The following is an 18,799-nucleotide window of genomic DNA, read 5'->3' on the forward strand; positions in this document are numbered from 1 at the left end:
TAGCTCCCTTGCATGCCTCCTGTCTCCTCAGCTCACCTGAACAATACGGCAGATTTCTGGAATCTTCAAGGAAATGTACCTGTAGCCAAAAGGCTTTGAAACGTGTGTGGGTTGCAGCAGTCCTAAAATCAAATCTGTAATCTGAGGAGGTGCTGCAGATGAAAGGTTTAAGTCAGTTTAACACAGTTTCAACAGGGAACTTTTGCTCTGAAAAGACCGCACAGGTTGCAAAGGGACTTTTTGGGTTGATGTGATTTGTGGTCCTGGACAGTAAAAGGTTTCACACATGACCCCCAGGAAGGACAAATCAAAAACCCAGGGCCAACCAGAGACCCAATCTGACCTCTCTTTTTCATAACATTGAGAAAAGCTCTGCTGGCTTCTCATCTCTACAGTTTGATCCCTGTGACAGTGTTTTTGTGCTCACACACAAACATTACATCACATTAAGCTGAGTGAGGTGAACCTCCCCTGCCTTCCAATCCCTGAGCTGCTGCTGAAAAATGAAGGATTATTTCTCTAAATCTGCTGCCTCCATGTGCTTGTCTGAAACACACACACATCTGCAGTGGAACGTAAGCAGATTATTTTATCAAAAGGCTGTGTAGCACAGAGGTGTACGACGGTGTGCACAGGAGCGTCACTTAAAGAGGAAGAACACACTGTAGTTTCCCTCTGTTTGTCTTCTTTCTGTTGTTCTCCCTGAAAGTTTAAGGAGAGTTTGCTGCGAGTGCGTTTAGCTTTGAACTTCACACCAGAGATCAGATTTGTAGGGCTGAGCTGCTGAACAGTGCTTCAACAGGAGAGGAGAAAGTGCCGATTTTGTTGTTTTCTTGCCTTACCCGCACTTTCCTCATGAACGCTGCATCACGTTGGTCCCGTGCTGTTTGCTTTTCAAGATTGCTGGAGGGCTTTGTGCTTTGCTGGATTTTGTGAAACATGTTCTCTGAGATAATTATGAATCATAATTGTTCCATACATTTAGCACTGAGTCAGCCAATGAACCAGTCTACCGTTCAGTCAGATAGACATGCTTGTGTAATTGAGCATGCTTACTTTTAAGATTAACCCTGTTCATTCACCAGGAAGTCCAACAATCACTCATCACAACCAAGGTATGCAGAGAAGCAACTCTGAACACACAGCACGTCAAACCAGAACAGAAAACCAGGACAGGTGCCACTCCTGTTAGCTAACAGGAAACTCAGACTAAAAGTCACGTGGGTGCACCAAAACTGTACAGTAGAAGACTGGAAAAACATCTGGTGAGTCCTGATTTCTGCTGCAACTTTTAAATGGCAGGATATTCTGATATGGTGTAAACATTATAAAAGCATGGAACCATCCTGCCTTCTGTTAGCTGCTGGGCTGGTTTGTAGACATATTCTTGGTACACTTTGGCTCCCTTTGTACAAACACCACAGCCTACCTGATTATTGTTGCTGACCATGTTCATCTCTTTATTACCACAGTTTACACAGATTCTCATCATGGATGTGCAGCCAGCAAATCTGCAGCAACAGTGTGACGCTATCACATCAATATGGACCAAATTCTCTGAGGAATATTTCCAGAAACTTGTTGGATCTGTGCCATGAAGAATTTAGGAACCACAAAGAAGCTATACCTCATGAAGTGGATGATGAGCGTATGAAGCCAAAAATGCTTGTACTAAACTCATTTGACAAGTATGCTCCATGTTTGTGCTTCTTCAACATGTGGATAAAACCAGCTTAAACAGGTGGTTGTCCAACACAGTCTTTAGTAAAGTCTAAATGAGCATAACAGTTCCCCTTATAAAGAGATCAAGTTACATCAAGTTGTATTTGGCTGCCAAGACATGCCAGACAAGTCTAAAAAACGTTAGCTAGTTTTCTGGTTTAAGGATCTATTAATCAATCCGTCACTAATTTGTTATTAATCAGTTTGACCACAAGGTTAAAAACATAGAATATTTATTAAAAGAACACATGCTGCTACAGTTGTTGATAAAAACAGCTGCTATCAAGACCAATCACACTGTAACAGTAGGAGATTTACAATAATAATGATCACTGGGCTCACAGTTTCTCCCACTATTGATTGCCATAAAACAAAAACAAAAAAAACCTCACACTGTGTTTTTACACAGGAAATCTGGATGAAGTGTGCATGTGTGTGTTCTTTAGAGCACTTTCCTCAAACTCAGTGTTCATCAATCCGATCCATTGGCTCCAGTCGGTCCACTGAGCTGTTAAATCAAATTCATCACTGGATAAATATGCAGCTGGAGTTTCATTTCACACACAGACACACTTATTTTTGCTTTTCATGGGCCACAAACTAGGCTGCCTGTCCCTTTGTTCTTTGCAGCACGAAGTAAACGTGTCCGCTTTACAGGCTCACAAAAAAAAAAAGAGGAAAAAAAAGAAAATCAGGCAAGAAAACAGGAAACAAAACAGCTTTTTTTGCTTTCTTATTTTCACAGAACATCTGAATAAAACCGGTGAGCCAAACACGAAAGGAAAACGTGCGGTCAGCGTGAATGACACGTTATTCGTGGAACACACGAGGGCAACTCCCCCGAACACAAAGCAGAGATACAAGGTTGTAATTAAAGTAAAAACATTTCTATCTGACACGGCTGAGGCACTGGAAGCTTGGCGTGGATACGCGTCACAGTCCACCAGACTGTTTGTATTTATATGTGTTTAAGTGTGTCAGCAGCTGTGGCACAAACAGATTTCTATTTTTTTTTTTTTAATTACTGGATGCAACAGCAGGCTACGTCTGTGATCGGCGTCCTTGTTCTAGGCCATCAAGATGGCTATGATGGCTGTGACATCTGTTGCAATAATGTGGCTGCAGGAGGATTTGGGTTTTTTTGTAATGTGACAGTACTTTTAATGTAAAGCTGATTTATGAAAAGCTGAACTTAAGAACAGGATATAGTACATTTTACAGTATAGCAGTGCCTCTCAGAGGGACTGGTGGATCTGTGTAAAGCTGCTGCAGGGGGGAAAAAGTGGTAGTTTTACTGAACAGTTTAATACTGTTAGCCGCCCCATCACACAGGCCTAGAGTCAGTGACCCTCAGCAACCGCTTCTTTGGAAAAAAGCCCTCGACCAGTTTGCAGTTGTTAGGTGATACTGATTGCAAAGAGGTAGATGGTGGTGCGCTGAAAACCTCCTCGTCATTAATTAGGTCCACTATTGTTTGGTGAGTAATTGCAAGTTTGTGTCCTCAATGCAAACTATGGGCAACCGTGGGAATCTGCTAGCAACCAAAGCAACTTTGTGACCAATTTCACCTGGCAACCACCAGCAACCACTCGTCAGCTGGTCAGTGAAGGCGCATTTTTCCCTAGCGACAGGAAGTTGCCAGAGAGTTACCAATCAGTCTTTAAGCATGCACGAATTAGGTGATTGGCTGAATATTTGATAGAAATTAAACCAACTTTTTTTTTTGTTTTCCAATCTTCTGAAGTCGAGCATGACGGAAGAGGTTTGGGAACAAGACCAGAACAGTTAGCGTCAGAGTGGAGAAACATGGTATGAGCACTTGAAAACAACTCAAAGGCCTTCAAAAACAGCACCTGCTACAAGTACAGGCTGTTTTTTTTTTTTTTTTAAAGAAACACTTGTCATTCAAAATGATAGATTACAATCGATTATTAAACTCCAAATAAAACTAATTCAGTCAGATAAATTGTCAAGCACAGAAGTTGCAATTGCAAACGGACACAGAAACAAATGTAAGTTGCTACATGGAGTTTAACTGTTTCAGGTTGCTTTGCTGCCATTTGTGACCTCAGTGAAACGTAACATGATGCAGTTTGTGTGTCCCTGCTCAGCAGTCTGGTTGTTTATCACTGTCTTTGGGTAAAGTTTTGATCTTTCTCTTTGAACAAAGTCATCATAGTCATAGAGAGCAGTCTGAAGTTAGGCCCTTCGAAACTTGTTGATCATCAGTTTGTAGTTCCAAAAATACAAAGGCATCAGTGCCTGTCATTCCTAAAAATCTTCTGAGATATGTTGCTTCTTCAGTAAGAAAATGCATCATTTCATTGCAGTGAAACAGCCTCAAAAAGCAGAATAACTTTGTGCTTCTCCTATATGCTAACAAACATCAAGCCTTTAGAAAGTATCAACACGCAACCATCAGCACAAATATGAACGCGCTCGGCTGGTTAGTTTGCTCCAGAGTTTCACATGTAACAGTCTCCGTGCTGTGCTGGTCCAAACATCAGGAATATCTAAAAAATATTCTGCTTTGCTCACAGCACCTTGAATCAGCCTGGATATACAGAAGAAAAAAGCTAAGTAGAATCATTCTGAAAGATTTTTTTCTGTGCGGATGGTTGAAAACACGACTTGCCTTGTGTACATTGAGCAACAAACACTTTCCCCCTCCAGCATTTCAACTTTGGAAGACAAGGATTCATATGTTTCGGTTAACACAGTGCGTGCATAGCTCACTGTTGAAGCAAAAAGCTAGCATAAAATGTTCGCAGTGGCAAGTGGCAACAAAACACACGTTCTGTGATTAAGAGGGTGTAGTGAAACAGTCAAAGAAAATCGATAAAACAATCAAATGATCACATTTACACATAGATTTCCGAAATCCTTCTGAATAACCAAAGAAAAAATAAAGTTTTCCCAAAACGTTCCAGCCATTAAAGATCACCTTTGCTCTGTTAGACACACAGTTCAACTAAGACCAGGTTCACACGCTGTTAAAGGCACCCAGTGAATAATGCCAAATTAAGGGTTCCTCACCACAGTCTTTCCTTAAGGGACAACAAATGTGTTTGATTCCTTCATATGCATATCATGTTCTACAACTCTGCTAATAGTAGTAAAACATTGCATGATCAAAGTCTGGACAATCTTCCTTGTTGGGTCATCTCCTTCTTCCCATCTGAACCTCTTCCAGGGCAGCTGGTGTGACCTATTGCACTGTAAATTCTCCCTACCAAATCAGCTTTAATTCGTGTGTGGCACTATATGGATAGACACTGTGCTGAAAAAGCAGATTTAGCTACCTCTGATTTTTCTAGACTTTCTGGACTTTCCTTAATTATGTTAAATTCATCAGCAACCTACTGCCACTAACTGTCAAACAAAACAGGAACCACTCCTCGCCTCTTTAACAATGTCTAACTTTCCTTTTTTAAAACCGAAGCACAAGGTTTAAAAACAGCGTTCCACAGGGATCTTTACTCAGCGCCCTGGTGTAAGTGAACAAAGATGAGCTTTAAACTTTGGGTGTTTTGGGAAACACAAATCTGAGTTAAAGGTTCAGGTGAAAACTATAGAAGTCAAATGTTGAATCATCAAATTATTCCACCATACAATTCTGAATATTTATCCTAAGCCACCAAATTCATGTAAATTTCTCTGAATGAGCTGGTCTGTGGGCAGTGATGGAGGACTGTGGATGTACTTAGAAATATCTTGTTTTGAATTAAAACTGACTTCTGCAGTTGTCACCCAAAAGACTTAAAACCATGCGGTACATTCTGCGGATGTAACAGACACGATGTAGATCACAGATCACATAAAGGCATGTATGCTTAAAATCTGCTTTGATTAAACGTTTGCGTACAGTTTGAAAGAAAATCCGGATATGCAGATATGAGATATTCAGCCATCATTTCAAGCATTTGTATTCAGATGGATAAATGCTGAACGCATGTAATGTGTGATTTCAAGCTTCATTAATTTCAAGCTTTTGAGCTTAGCTTAGCTATTCACTGAAGGCCTCAACAGGAGAATCCAAAAAAAACATTGGATTTAAGCTTGACTGGAATTTTTGGACCACCTTTACAATAGATCAAGCATGAAACTGCATACAGTACTGAATGGACTCTTATAGGTCACTTGGCTTCAGGGGGCAAAAACAAACTTCTTCGGGCTGCTCTGAGAACTTGCGTGTTTTGCCCTTATTGTCTCCTGTACTTAGACAAAAAAAAAAAAAACCACAAAAAGATTTGCACTCATTTTGCAGACGTTGCACGGTTCTCACAAATAAATGATTTGGTTAGAGTGTGTGTCACACTGGACGGCACACAAGTGGGAAGCTAAAGAACATCGAATATCGTCCTTTAGGTAATATCTGATCATTTTTTTAAAACAGCTTTATATTGGCTGTAAAATATATATTTTTTCATGCTATTAAGAAAAAAAAGCCAATCTAATTTAGATTAAAACCTGGAGATTTCAGAACTATTTTTCTCATTTTGTACCAAAACACCTTGAAGGGCTCTCTGGCCCCGTCTCTGATATCTGCCGACAGCTTGCACAGACTGTTACATCCTCTCTGGCCGTCTTGAATGAGGCTTTTGTTGCTGAGATTCATTCAGTCAGCAACATCGCTCCTTGTTTGCCTTAGTAGAGAAACTGGCTACAGCTGATCTTGGACCAGCTGAATCATTTTATGTCCCAGCTGTTGGTGGAACAGCAGTCAACTGGCCAGCACTATGTTGGTTTACTGTGTGAACATGCAGAGTGGCCACAGCTGAACTCTACAGGTTTTCTCCAAGCCAGATTTAGAAATAATGATTCCTGACTTTTGGATCAAGATTTTTCTTCTTTTTGGTGCATTGTGTGAGAACAGAACACCGTGTATTTAACGTTTGGCTTGCAGGTTCTTGTTTTTATGTCAAAGCTTACCATTTTCATTTGAGCTCTGCTTTTTTCAGTGTAGATTTTTCCTATTTTACCAGGAAACGGGAAATCCAGTCGGTCACTGGTAAATGAAAGGATGAGAAAAACAAAATTTACATATTGATTTTCTCCCCCACACTACAAACCAAAGATTATGATCAATGTTTCCCAAGATCTTGGCCAGCTTTTGCCGTCCCCCCCCCCCCGCCCGCCTGCCTGCCTTTATGGCTCAGACATGAGCTGTGTGAGAAATTATACCCACAACTGTTTTATTTATTTATTTTTTTAAATTTGTCTGACTTCCATCCAACAGCAGAGCTTTTGTTTGCTCTTTGCTGCAAAGTGAATATGATGGAAAATGAGTCTCTTTAATAAATATAGATGTGGACGTAAATGCTAAGTCTGCCTATTTATCTTGACAGAAAATGTGTCCTTCTGTCTTCATATTAAAAAAAAGTGACTATTAACTGGGTCTAGCCTGTTCCTGGAGTCTTTCGATCTTCTTCCATGAAGTTTTGCCATGAGTTATGGTTACGTTTCAACAGACGCCTGAGGAAGAGGAGCAGATGAAACATGAACATTGCCGCAGTGCTCTAATGATCACTCCGTCTTCTGCAGTGAATCGTCTCTCTGAATCACTTCCTCGTTTCTCACACTGCTTTACCTCATCCTCTTCTTCTTTTATCCTCTCTATTGATTCTGCATCTTTGATTTCCCCGCATACTTTATCGCACTTCCACTGTAATCAATACAGCTGGCACACAGGAGTTTACGTAATCATCTTCCTAAAACTGCTGCTGGTTGAGGAGTAAGTTATGACTTGGATCATTTACAGCAAACCACAATATAAAAGTCGAGTGTTGTTTTGTCATTCTTAAAAAAATGTAAAAATGAAGCTTTAATCTCTTGTGCTTGTTAACACAGGTGGTAATTTCAGTCGTCTTCATGGTGGCTTTGCCCAAACAAACAAACAAAACAGTCATCATTACTTCCACCTGTGATAAAACATAATTCCCCTGGTGTTCTGAGAACTGCTGAGACACCAAAACAACCCACAAGTGAATATTTCACCAGTTGTGTTTGATGCAACGACACCCGAACATCTCTTTGTTCCAGCACGACGATGTCATTTTAACCACTGACGAATACTTTCAGTTATTTATATTGACAACTTCCCATTCCACCTCCTGGTGAATACATATGATAACCTAACAATAAATTTGAGCTGATTTTGCTCGAGTGCTTGTCTCTAAGAGAGGGTGACTATTTCAACCAAAAAAAGAATACTGGTTTAAAATACCAACAGAATGATAAAAGCCACCCTCTTGGCCTGTGAATGATGATGATGAGACTATTTTAAGGGATTTATTGCTACAGAAATGAGCAAACACTGTATGAAATATCAGGACCAGGTCAACCATTATCACGGTCTTCCATTTAAGCCATTCTCTTGTTTTAAATAACACCATCCACCTCGTCTGTGTAAAAAATGTGGCTCGGGTTTTGGCGACTCTCTTGCTGGGTTGGGTAGAGACTCTTGGATCAGGGTGGCTGAGGAGCCTGGACGGATATGGAGAAGCTGAGGGAGTCTCATAGGTGAAGGAGGGGATCAGATGCGGATCTGGTAGCCGTCATTGAGCATGCTGAGTTCTGGAGGTTTCCTCTCCACTGAGGCCAGCCTGAAAGATAGGACATAAAGTTGCTGAACATGCACTGCATACTAAGAGCACAGTGGCAGAAGAAACTGGAGAAGCTCTTTCATTCTGACAAGCTCCTTAATGTTGTGCAGCAGAGCTAAACGAGAGCAAGTCTCCAAACTATCTCCCAAAACTCTCCCCAGCATGGCTGCAGTCGCTCATTATTTTCTTACTGTTGATTAATCTGCAACTTTTTTCTCATCTCACTCAAAAATAACACAATAATCACTGTATATTAAGAGTTCAGTTGGTTGTTTCGTGGTTAAATGCAGTGAGCTCATTTTTACAAGGACCATCAAAACCAACAGATATAAATTGAAATCACCTGAATTTTGAGTGTTTTGCTTAGAAACTGACCAAAAAAATCAAAAAGTGGCTAGAAATACAAGACTGCCTGACACAAATAAAAATCATGTTTTAGTTGCTTAAAATCAGGGGCACAGATGCTTTGATTGGCAGGTGGACACTAAAGGGTCGTCCACATGGGAGGTAACCAACAGTAGTAACCAGAGATGGCAGGAAGTCGATTCGGATCCTGAATAAAATTTTTCTCAACCTGGAGGCGAGTGACTAAAGCGATTCTAAATATGCAAACAGTGTTGTTGTGATTTGGCGCTGTATAACTTAAAGTGAATTTTGGAACTGCAGGTGCTGACAGCACATAAAGACCCTGATATTGTAATCACAAACAAATGTGTAACATAACATTATACGCAGTCTAGTTGTTCCCTAGTTCACTGTACAAAGAAAGAGAAAAGGCTTCTAATAAAACGAGAGGAACTAGAGATGGACCGATCTGATATTACGTATCGGTCCGATACTGACGTAAATTACTGGATCGGATATCGGAGAGAAATAAAAAATGTAATCCGATCCATTAAATATCAAAAAAGCACCTCACAAAACTTGTGACACAGCATAACTCGGCTCATAACCTAGCATGTCGGAGCAGTGTGCGTCATGTGATAGAGCAGCTGTGTGTATTTGTAGCCTTGCTAGCAATCCCGCATTTCATCTCCGAGGAATTTATCCCAGAGAGAAGGAAAGCAAGTGTGTAAGTTCATCTCTGAATGTTTGTAAAGCATTCCAGCGTTAAGCTTAACAACCAATATATGGAGCAACGGCCTCTTCTCTCTCCCTCCCTCTCCTGCTGCTACTTCAATCATGAAACTGATCAATGATCAGCTGATCGGCTTTTCTGTCGTGAGTCCGTCTCTCTTCTTTGTTTTTGGCCCACTTTGCACCAGAAAGAGGAAACCAGCGGCTGAACAACAGCAGCACGTTTAAGCTTGATAAGCTGTTGTTAGAATTTATTTAATATTACTTTGTACACCAGGATCTTTTTCTACGTAGCTGACGGCTGGTAACTGTGCAGGGGCGGATCTAGCAAAGTTTAGCCAGGGGGGCCGATAGGGCATTAACAGGGAAAAGGGGGCATAAAGACATACTTTTCTTTCTTATTCTCATTTAAAAGGTCTAGCTTTTAATAAATAATTATCCGAATCTTACACCCAAAGTTTTAATCTGATGTAAAATGTATAGAAGTCCATTACTGTATATACCGGTAGTAACTGTTAAGTCTAATATACCCTAGTAAACTATAGTACTTTTTCCTTTGGGAAGGTACCATCTGTGCAGTCTGCAATTCTGTTGAAGAAAGATGTTGAATCTATTTAATTATTTTTCAAAATTAATTGATTTCTGTGCATTTTTTCCCCCACACTGCATCAAATTAAAGTTGATTACGTCGATTAAGCATCATGAGGTGGGGGGTGGGTTCCCTATTTTTTTACTGGGAGTTTTAGAACCCTATTAGTTAGGTTGCTTACTCTTTTAAATACCAGAATAGGAAGGATGGAGTAAGTTTAACTTTATTAGATTGATCAGTATTGCTGAACTATGAGATATTTTGGGTGCAGTGTATTTTTTGCATACAGGTATAAAAGAATAGCTTTAGTGTTTTGTTTTTTAACTTGAGTATGAACTTATACAAAAAGCAGCAAGATATTAAAAAATAAGTTTTATTGATTAAAAAACACTATCGGATTCATATCGGTATCGGCAGATATACAAATTTATGATACTGGTATCGGAAATAAAAAAGTGGTATCGTGCCATCTCTAAGAGGAACACAAATATATCACTGTCAGAATGCAAGCTTAAAAACAGGCAAATTCACCACAATAATAATAATAATAAATAAAACAAACAGTGACTTTAATCCAACCTTCTTCAGCGCAACTCAGAAGGAAAGAAACAAGTGTGAAGACAGCAGAAAATCAAAAAGGCCTTCTTATTTCTAAAAGCCCAAAAGTGTTCGATTTAATCCTCCTTCAGTGCTTTCCGTCTCTCCTTTTCTCCCTGCCCTCTCCTCTAATGTCACATTGTCCTCCCTCGCCTCCCATCTTTATTATTTCTGCTCAGAAGGAAGCTTTCAAGCTCTCTGACACATCACAGAGAAGTGTTCCTTGTTACAACCAGTCTGGAGAGCTGACAGGCTTTTTATTCCTTCTCATCTTTTGCCAGACCTTCACCTCTTTTCTCATTCACTCTCCTCTCTCACCCTCCTAACCCTCCCCTTTTTCCACTTACTCAGTTTCTTCTCCCCCTTCTCGCCATCTTTTTCCATCTCTTTTGCCCTCTAACACATAATTATTCTTTTTTCCTTCATCCCTTCTCTTTGCTTTCTATCCTTCTATCTTGAACGTCCCTGTGTAGAGAGCCGCTTATGTAACAATAATATTACAGAAATTCATTTTGAAAATTGAGTCATTTGTATAAAGCGGGCAGTGCTGATAACAGCCTCCTGAAACGTCTCGCTCGAGCTGTAAAATGAGCCGGCGCTGTTGTGTCCGCACTCTCAGCTGTTTGAAGCAGCAGCAGGTTATTACACCATTTCTGCTGAAGTCGTCGCTCTAAGGTGGCAACATATTGTTAAGGGTGTAAGTGCTCCGTTGATAACAGTAATAGCTTTTTAAGTATCGCATTCAAGTGGCTAAAAGTGGTGATGTGCTGTTCTAAACATTTTAACTGCTTCTCTGAGCTGATGAAACTACGGCGCTTACAGAAAGTGAAAATTAAACCATGGCTAAATGAACTCTGAAGGTAACAGAAATAGATTTATGCAAATGAGGAAACCATTTCACATTTTCACAACTCATTTAATTAAAAAAAAAGTCTTGCTTTTATCTAACTAACATGCTCACTGCAGACCATTAAGATCTGTTCCTTGATTCTGCACATAGCTGTGCAGTTACACTTTATGGTATCAGTTCAACTGAAGCCCCAGTTATAAGGCAGAGGATAAAGTTTTAGTGTTTGGATTAAGGGTGCCTCAAAAGCACAAACATACATTGATAGAAAGACTCTTTGTTACTGCAGAGGTTTGAGTTAGTTAGCTCACTAGACTTGTTCATCATCTTTTGAGAAACTCTCTTTTTGTCTGTGTCAACTGTTGTAAAACCACAACAAAAGAGAAAGACTTTGAATAGCAAAATGTTCCAAATGCAAATCAACAGCAGAGTCACCAACAATAAAAGGTGGCATGCACCTCATGTCAGCTAGACTTCTACTGCAAGGTATAAAAGATCTGTGGGCATGAGAAGTCTAAAGGGAGTCTAAAAGTCTTACGTCAGTTGGTCAGCTGTTGGGGGATTCCATCCATCCAGCCACTCATTTTCTTCTACTGAACCAATTCTCAATCACACCTATGGCCAATTTAGTTAACCTAACCCCATAAACACGTATATTCAAATGGCAGGAGGAAGCCACGCAGAAACAGGGAGAACCTGCAAACTCGGACCAAAACCCAGACTGGATTCTTACATTTAATTTTCTGAGGTTTACAGAAAAACTCAGCAGCTGTGCTGGTGATCTCAGGGACAACCAGAGTCATCAACAAAGCCTGGCATCTTCAGCTCTGAATACTTTTGTAGAAGCTGTATGCCACAGCCCTTTTTAATTTTCATATAAACTTGCATTCAAAGCTAATAAAGATTAAAGTGGATATACTAAACAAAAACATACGAATGCAGCTGAAAGCCTGTGAAAGCTTAGCTCAGTGTGATAATATGTGTGGTTTAATAGCTCAATTACGTCAAGAATTTTAGGATCATCATCTCAAACGATGCGGAGATGATGATCTAATGTTAGATGACTGACAGTGATTTAATTGAAAAGCCAAGTGCATTTCCCTAACCACCAACATACACATGCAGATCCCCAAATAATTACTCTCTTAAGCGCAGCAGAGCTTAATATATGAAAGGTCAACAGAGAGTCAGCCAAATGGCAACACTAGCAACGTCAGCAATTCGTGTGCCGAGTCTGTGTGTGTTTGTGGTGACTCTGCAGTACGGCCACGCTTCAGCTGTCGTCCGAGTCAGATTGTGTTACATCCCACCACACAGCTGACGGCACATGCAAACACACTCAGCATCGTCATACGTGTGTGTGTGTGCGCGTGTGTGTGTCAGAAGGCTACAGTGTTAAACTTTAAATACTTCAAACAATATCTTGGATTCTTTAATATGTTGGCATAGAGGCGAACAAGGACGCTCTGATTTTACAGACTTTATATGGAGTTTGTTTTTAAGCCTGTGTTTGACAAGCAGCATTAGAGACCTTATATTCTGCTGAGTGCTGGTGATATGGACACACACACGCACACATATATCATAGTGATAACACTGTCAGCTGAACACAACAAGGAGTGTCTGTCTGATGATAATGCTGAGCTGTCGGCGACAAAAGCAGATAAGCAGACCCACACACTCATACATAAAGTCCTCAGTGCCACCCAGCAGATACACAGTTGTTGCCACTAAGATGTCAGAACAATTTATTCTTTAAAGGCGCACACACTAATTAAAGTCCAAACTTTCCTTGACCTGAAGAGCAGACCTTTAGAGAAAGAAGACAAGGGGGAGGAAGATGGAAGTACCACACAAAAGCTGACAGACACCAGCTGCCAGCACTGCTGATTAACCCTGCTCTAAGTGTGGAAGCCTTCTGTATTTTAAGGATGTCATCAGCTGCTTAACCAGTGGAAACTGTCGGGGAAAGAGGATATGAGGCAACGAGCGCCCTGAGCAACAAACTGTTCAGCGATGGGAAGAACTTACGATTTGTCTCTGTGGTGCATGGAGCGTCGCTGGGGGCTGCTCTGTCGACGCCGTGGCGATAAGGACTTCCCTCGGCTTCGCTCTTTGATCGGTGACTGGGCACTGGATGATTTTAGGATCTTAAAAAAAACAGAAGAATCAACATCACTAATTGTAGTTTATTAAAGTTTTAAAATTTATTAACACTCTGCAGACCAGCACGTTTTCATTCTTTTCTAGCTTATCAGTGTACTATCATCCAACCATTTTAAGCCGCACCAGCAGCAATATGCACCAAAAAAGCTCTGATAACAAAACTGTACACTTTTACCACCAAATATCGGAAAAAGTTTAGATAATTGATGATGGAAGTTGAATATCCAGTGACACTCGGGTCCAGTCGGAGTGTATTATGAGGTAAAGGTGATCACTAAGAAACCCTGGAGAACATCTCGGTGAATAATCATTAATGTTTCCCATTCAGAAATGAAGAATATTTGAATAAAATATATGCTGCTGTGTATCTGACAGAGGCTAGTCAGTGTTTGGACACAATGTTAGCATTGATCCAACAGAAAGGTTAAAGAACTTCAGACTTAAAAGCTGCACTTTAAGTCATATTGCCTTTTCACCAGGTGGACAAAAATCATTGTCACCTATTTCAAGGTTAATCTTTTAATTATTATGAACTGTGATAAAAGTGCAGACAATACTGGAAAAGTTTAGAATGATGGCATTAAAAAAAAAGCAGTGAGTGAGAAGAGTTTGGCAAAACATATGGCTGTTTACACCCTGCTTTCATATTTACAAAGAATCCCTGAACTTCTAACATTTCAGTGTACAGCGGTTATGTTAGCATGAAGGGAAGAAAGCGTCACCGTGATGAATGGAACAGCAGACAAATGTATGTGATAATGTGTTTTTCTCTATTTTAATCTTTCTCACTGTTGTGACAGATGACTCATGCAGACAATACAGTTCAGAGCGACAAATGAGGCATTCTTAGTGTATTAAGCAGCAACTTGAAGCTACCATTAAGCTCTCAGCAGGAGAAAAAAGAAAAGGATGACTCCGGATGGCAAGTTTTCCTGAATGCAGTAAAGGAAGTTGCTAATATCCTGCAGCTGGTTGTGTTCGTCATGTGTTTGTGGTACAAACATGGATCATATTTCTTTGTTTTTTGTAAGCAAAACTATTTTATTCCTTTTCTTTTTTCCCCCTTTTTAAATGTCTGATCCAATAGCTAAATTACATCTACTACACTGCTGAGTACCATTAAAACACCCGAATAAAGTGACTATTTGCTACGACTGTGCTTAATTATATAGCAGCTTTTCAGCTTCACGTTTTCACTGTCATTTGGACAGAATTCCTATTTATCTCATGTCTGGCTCTTTATGTAACCTTGGGGTTCATGCTCTGTCTACAACAAAGGTTCTTATGAAGACAGAAATACAATCTGTGTAAAATGGAAATGGAAATAGAATGCAATGATCTTCAAATCATATATTGTACTAGAAATAAAACACAGGAAACATATCAAATGTTTGACAGAGAAACTGCAAGAAAAATATATAGAAAAATAGTTGCCATCAATATTGAATTTGATGGCAACACAAAAAACTCAAAAATGCTGGTACAGCAGCGCAAAAAGGCTAGAAAAATATGCAGTACTAAAAACAAACAGCTTGAGGAACATTTCGCAACTAATTAAGGTTAATTGGCAACAGGTCAGTTATATGATTGGGTAGAAATAGAGCATCTTAGAGAGGCAGACTTTTATCATTCTGCAAAAAAAACTGACACAAATTATGGGGTGATTTCAGAATAATCTTCTTCAATATAAAACTGTACAGATTTTAAATATCTCACCATCTATAGTACATCAAATATCATCAAAAGTCTCAGAGAATCTGGAGAAATCTTTGTACACGAGAGACAAAGTCTAAGCTCTTCGGGCTCAAAGGCAGCACTACATTAAAAAGGGAAGGATTCTGTCATAGAAATCCTAGCAAGGAGTCAGGAAGACTTTTCAGACATCACTGTACGTGAACACAGCTCACTGTGCCAACCACAAATAGAGGTTAAAGCTCCATCACCCAAAGAAGAAGCCATATATGATCATGATCGTCAAACATCTGTGTCTTTTCTGGGCCAAAGTTTAAAATGGGCTGAGGCCAAGTGGAACTCTTGAAACTTTAAATTCTTTTCAGAAATCATGGACCCTGCATCCTTTGGACTAGAAGAGAAGATAAACCATCCAGCTTTTTTTTTTTTATCAGCACCCATTAAATTTTTTTTTTTAAAAAGTAAAAAACTAATCTGCATTAGCATTCATGGAATTCGCAATTTTTTTAGCAACGTTCAGATCATGGTATTTTTAGGTCTTGCATATTTTAGCAAGACAATGCTAATCTGCATACTGTGTGTATTTAAAAGCATGGCTTCATAGTAGGGCTGCCACAAACGATTATTTTGATAGTCGACTAGTCACCGATTATTTTTGCGATTAGTCGACTAATCAGATCCATTGGACGTAAAACGTACAGCTTATTGCACCAGCAGCACCTGCTCTTATATAACTAGCATTAGCTTACAGCTTTAAGTGTTTAAGGTATGTGCTAACTAAAAATAAAGAAAAGATGATAGTTTATTAAATTTTAATGAAATTTGCAGATTGTTTCGGTGAAGTTTAATAAACTCCTTGCTATCTAAAATATAACAGGACACCGGAGTAAATTCTGGAGCATCTCACACTTCTGATAATCAGCTGTCTGCTTGACGTTTATTCAGCTGTGTAAAAACTATAACTTTAATCTCAGCCAAACCGATTTACTCAGGAACAAATAAAATACTAAAAAAGCCAAACAATAACATTTTTAAGTTATCTAAGTGACTCATATATCATGTTTAACCTGAGTAGCGAAAGACGGCGGTGGGTTTGAAAACGATTTGCCGGGAGTCCGCTGTTCTCACGGCTCTAGTTAGCCTTGCCCCCGGCTAGCTATCGAGCTAGTGGGTAACAGACGTCTCCGAAAACGTCGGAGCGCTTTTGAAAATATGCGGTGTCTTGATAAACTGAGCAGATATTTGAGGTTTCCACAGCTACATTCTCGCCTAAAAATATGTTAAACGTGTATTTTGTGACCCAGAAAGAATAATAAGAGTAACATTAAAACTAACTAGCTGCCGCCATTGTTGGAAACTGAGCTATGAATTCTGGGACACAGCTTCTTCTTCGGGGTTTAACGGCAGCTGGCATCGTTGTACATGCAGTGCTGCCATCTTCTGTTTCAGTCCGTTATTACACTCTTAAATCCTGCTACTCATTCCTGCGTCTTTTGGGATCTTACAAAGCTTCAAACGACGCGTCGACTATTAAATCAGTCGTCGACGATTTTGATAGTCGACGTAATCGTGACTAGTCGACTAATCGTGGCAGCCCTACTTCATAGTAGAAGAGTCATAGTGTGTGAAATGCCCTGCCTGCAGTCCAGTCCTTTCACCATCTGAAAACACGTGGTGCATTATGAAATGAAAAATTCAACAAAGATGATCCAGGACTGCTGAGCTACTAGAATACTAATACAAGAGTGGGAGAATGTTCCAAACGTCCAAAAAAGCTCCTCTCACTTCCCAGATGTTTACAGAGTATTGTTAAAAGATGAAAGGGTGCTACACAGCGGTAAACATAGTCCCACTCCAACATTTAAAACATGTTGCTGCCATTAAATTCAAAAAGAGCTAAAATCTTTCTTAAAATGCTGCATTTTCTCAGTTTAAACATTTGGTTTGTTTTCTATGCTCTACTGTGAATAAAATATAGGTTTATGAGATTTGCGGATCATTCCATTTTGTATCTATTGACATTTTTATGCAGTATTACAGCTATTTTATTTTGTACATGGGCACAGACACAAACGCACTCTATACTAACTTCACATCCTCTGGAGCACAGCAGATTATACCAAAGTCTCACAAACCCCAATGCACTTGACCTGTGCCTGCCCGTGATTCTATGTGCGTGCGAGACAGCTGCAACCTTACTGACCTACATAACTTGCTGACATACAGTACATGTTATATACTGTATCACTGTCTAACATCAGCGTCTATCACACAGCTACTCACACATTGCTTTCATGGAACTGCAAATGCTGCAGGAATACACAAAAAAGAAAGAAACTCATAATAAATACAAATAAAAACCTACGGGTCCTCATAAAACATTTAACCTTGTGCAAAACACTTCTGCATCTCCCTTCCTCACACGTACACTCACACATTCCTTCTTCCCCATCGTGCCCTAAATAACTCTTGACAGTTTATATTCCCTGTTCAGCCCAAAGGAAACGACATCTATCTCTGGTCCGACAGAAAAATATAATAAAGGTGTTTCCCTGGTTCTTTCTCTCTAAAAAACAAAAAAGGCCATGTCTGTCCAAACAAAGGATGCAAAAAATTGCATCAGAGTTGAATCACAGATAGCAAATTTGCTTTTATTTTAAAATTTAATTAATACGACCATGAACTGAAACTGTGTGTGTGTGTGTGTGTGTGTGTGTGTGTGTGTGTGTGTGTGTGTGTGTGTGTGTGTGTGTGTGTGTGTGTGTGTGTGTGTGTGATTTTAAAAAGGTAATTTTTGTCAGCTGATCTAAGTTTGAGAGACATTTTCATCTTTTCTAGTGAAACTATTTTCACTGAATTTTGTCAAACAGACCCCTTTCCCACAGTGTGGAATTACCCACTTTCCCCATTTTCACCTCCTAATATTCAGTTTTTCAGCATCTTGGCTGATTTATTTTGTGGTTTGTTTGTGGTCTGTATTTTCCACTGCTGCTGACTGTGGGCTGCCAGTTCTCTCTTCCATTCCAGGCTGTTCTTACTTTCTCCCTTAGTGTACAACCCTTTTTCCATTTATGCATTATTGTATACATAATATATCTAAGTCTGCCGGTTAGAAAAAAATGTCTGAATGTTCACAAAGTTGCTTTTTTCTCTTTTTTTTTTTTTCAAACCAATAAAGGTGTTTCTGACCTGATTAATATTTTAAATGGAGCAATGCTGTGAGACTCTATCTAGTGTCTATGTAGTGTAATATACAAAACAGGAAAAACCAAACCTTAAGTGATGCTGATGGAACATTTAATCATCAGTCGAGAAAAGCATTATTTCAAGCAAGCTATAACGGTAATTTAATCGGAAACGTCGACAGTGCCAGCCCACTTTAGATACACTTCTAAACACCCAAACGTCAGCTTCTTTAAAAGGTTCTTTCTTACAAGCCTCATTCACCCAGTCACACACACATTCATACAAGCACCTTGCCTAACATTGGCATACAGTCACATG

General features: G+C 39.6%; 1 protein-coding gene across 1 annotated transcript in view; it reads right to left on the reverse strand.

Annotated features, from left to right (window-relative positions):
• Positions 1-8,095: 8,095 nt before the first annotated feature.
• The window catches only part of LOC146617543 (tubulinyl-Tyr carboxypeptidase 2-like), a 33,846-nt gene continuing 23,142 nt past the window's right edge, over positions 8,096-18,799 (reverse strand). The window contains exons 8-9 of the mRNA XM_085372644.1: positions 13,469-13,587; positions 8,096-8,327 (exon numbers count right to left, since the gene is read on the reverse strand). Of these exons, the coding sequence (XP_085228770.1) occupies positions 8,258-8,327; positions 13,469-13,587 (189 nt within the window). The 3' untranslated portion in view covers positions 8,096-8,257. The remainder of the gene's footprint in view (positions 8,328-13,468; positions 13,588-18,799) is intronic.

This window comes from Diplotaxodon limnothrissa, linkage group LG15 (assembly GCF_057381915.1).
Source record: "Diplotaxodon limnothrissa isolate DT_005_m linkage group LG15, D_limnothrissa_male_GT1.1, whole genome shotgun sequence".
NCBI classification, from domain to species: domain Eukaryota; kingdom Metazoa; phylum Chordata; class Actinopteri; order Cichliformes; family Cichlidae; genus Diplotaxodon; species Diplotaxodon limnothrissa.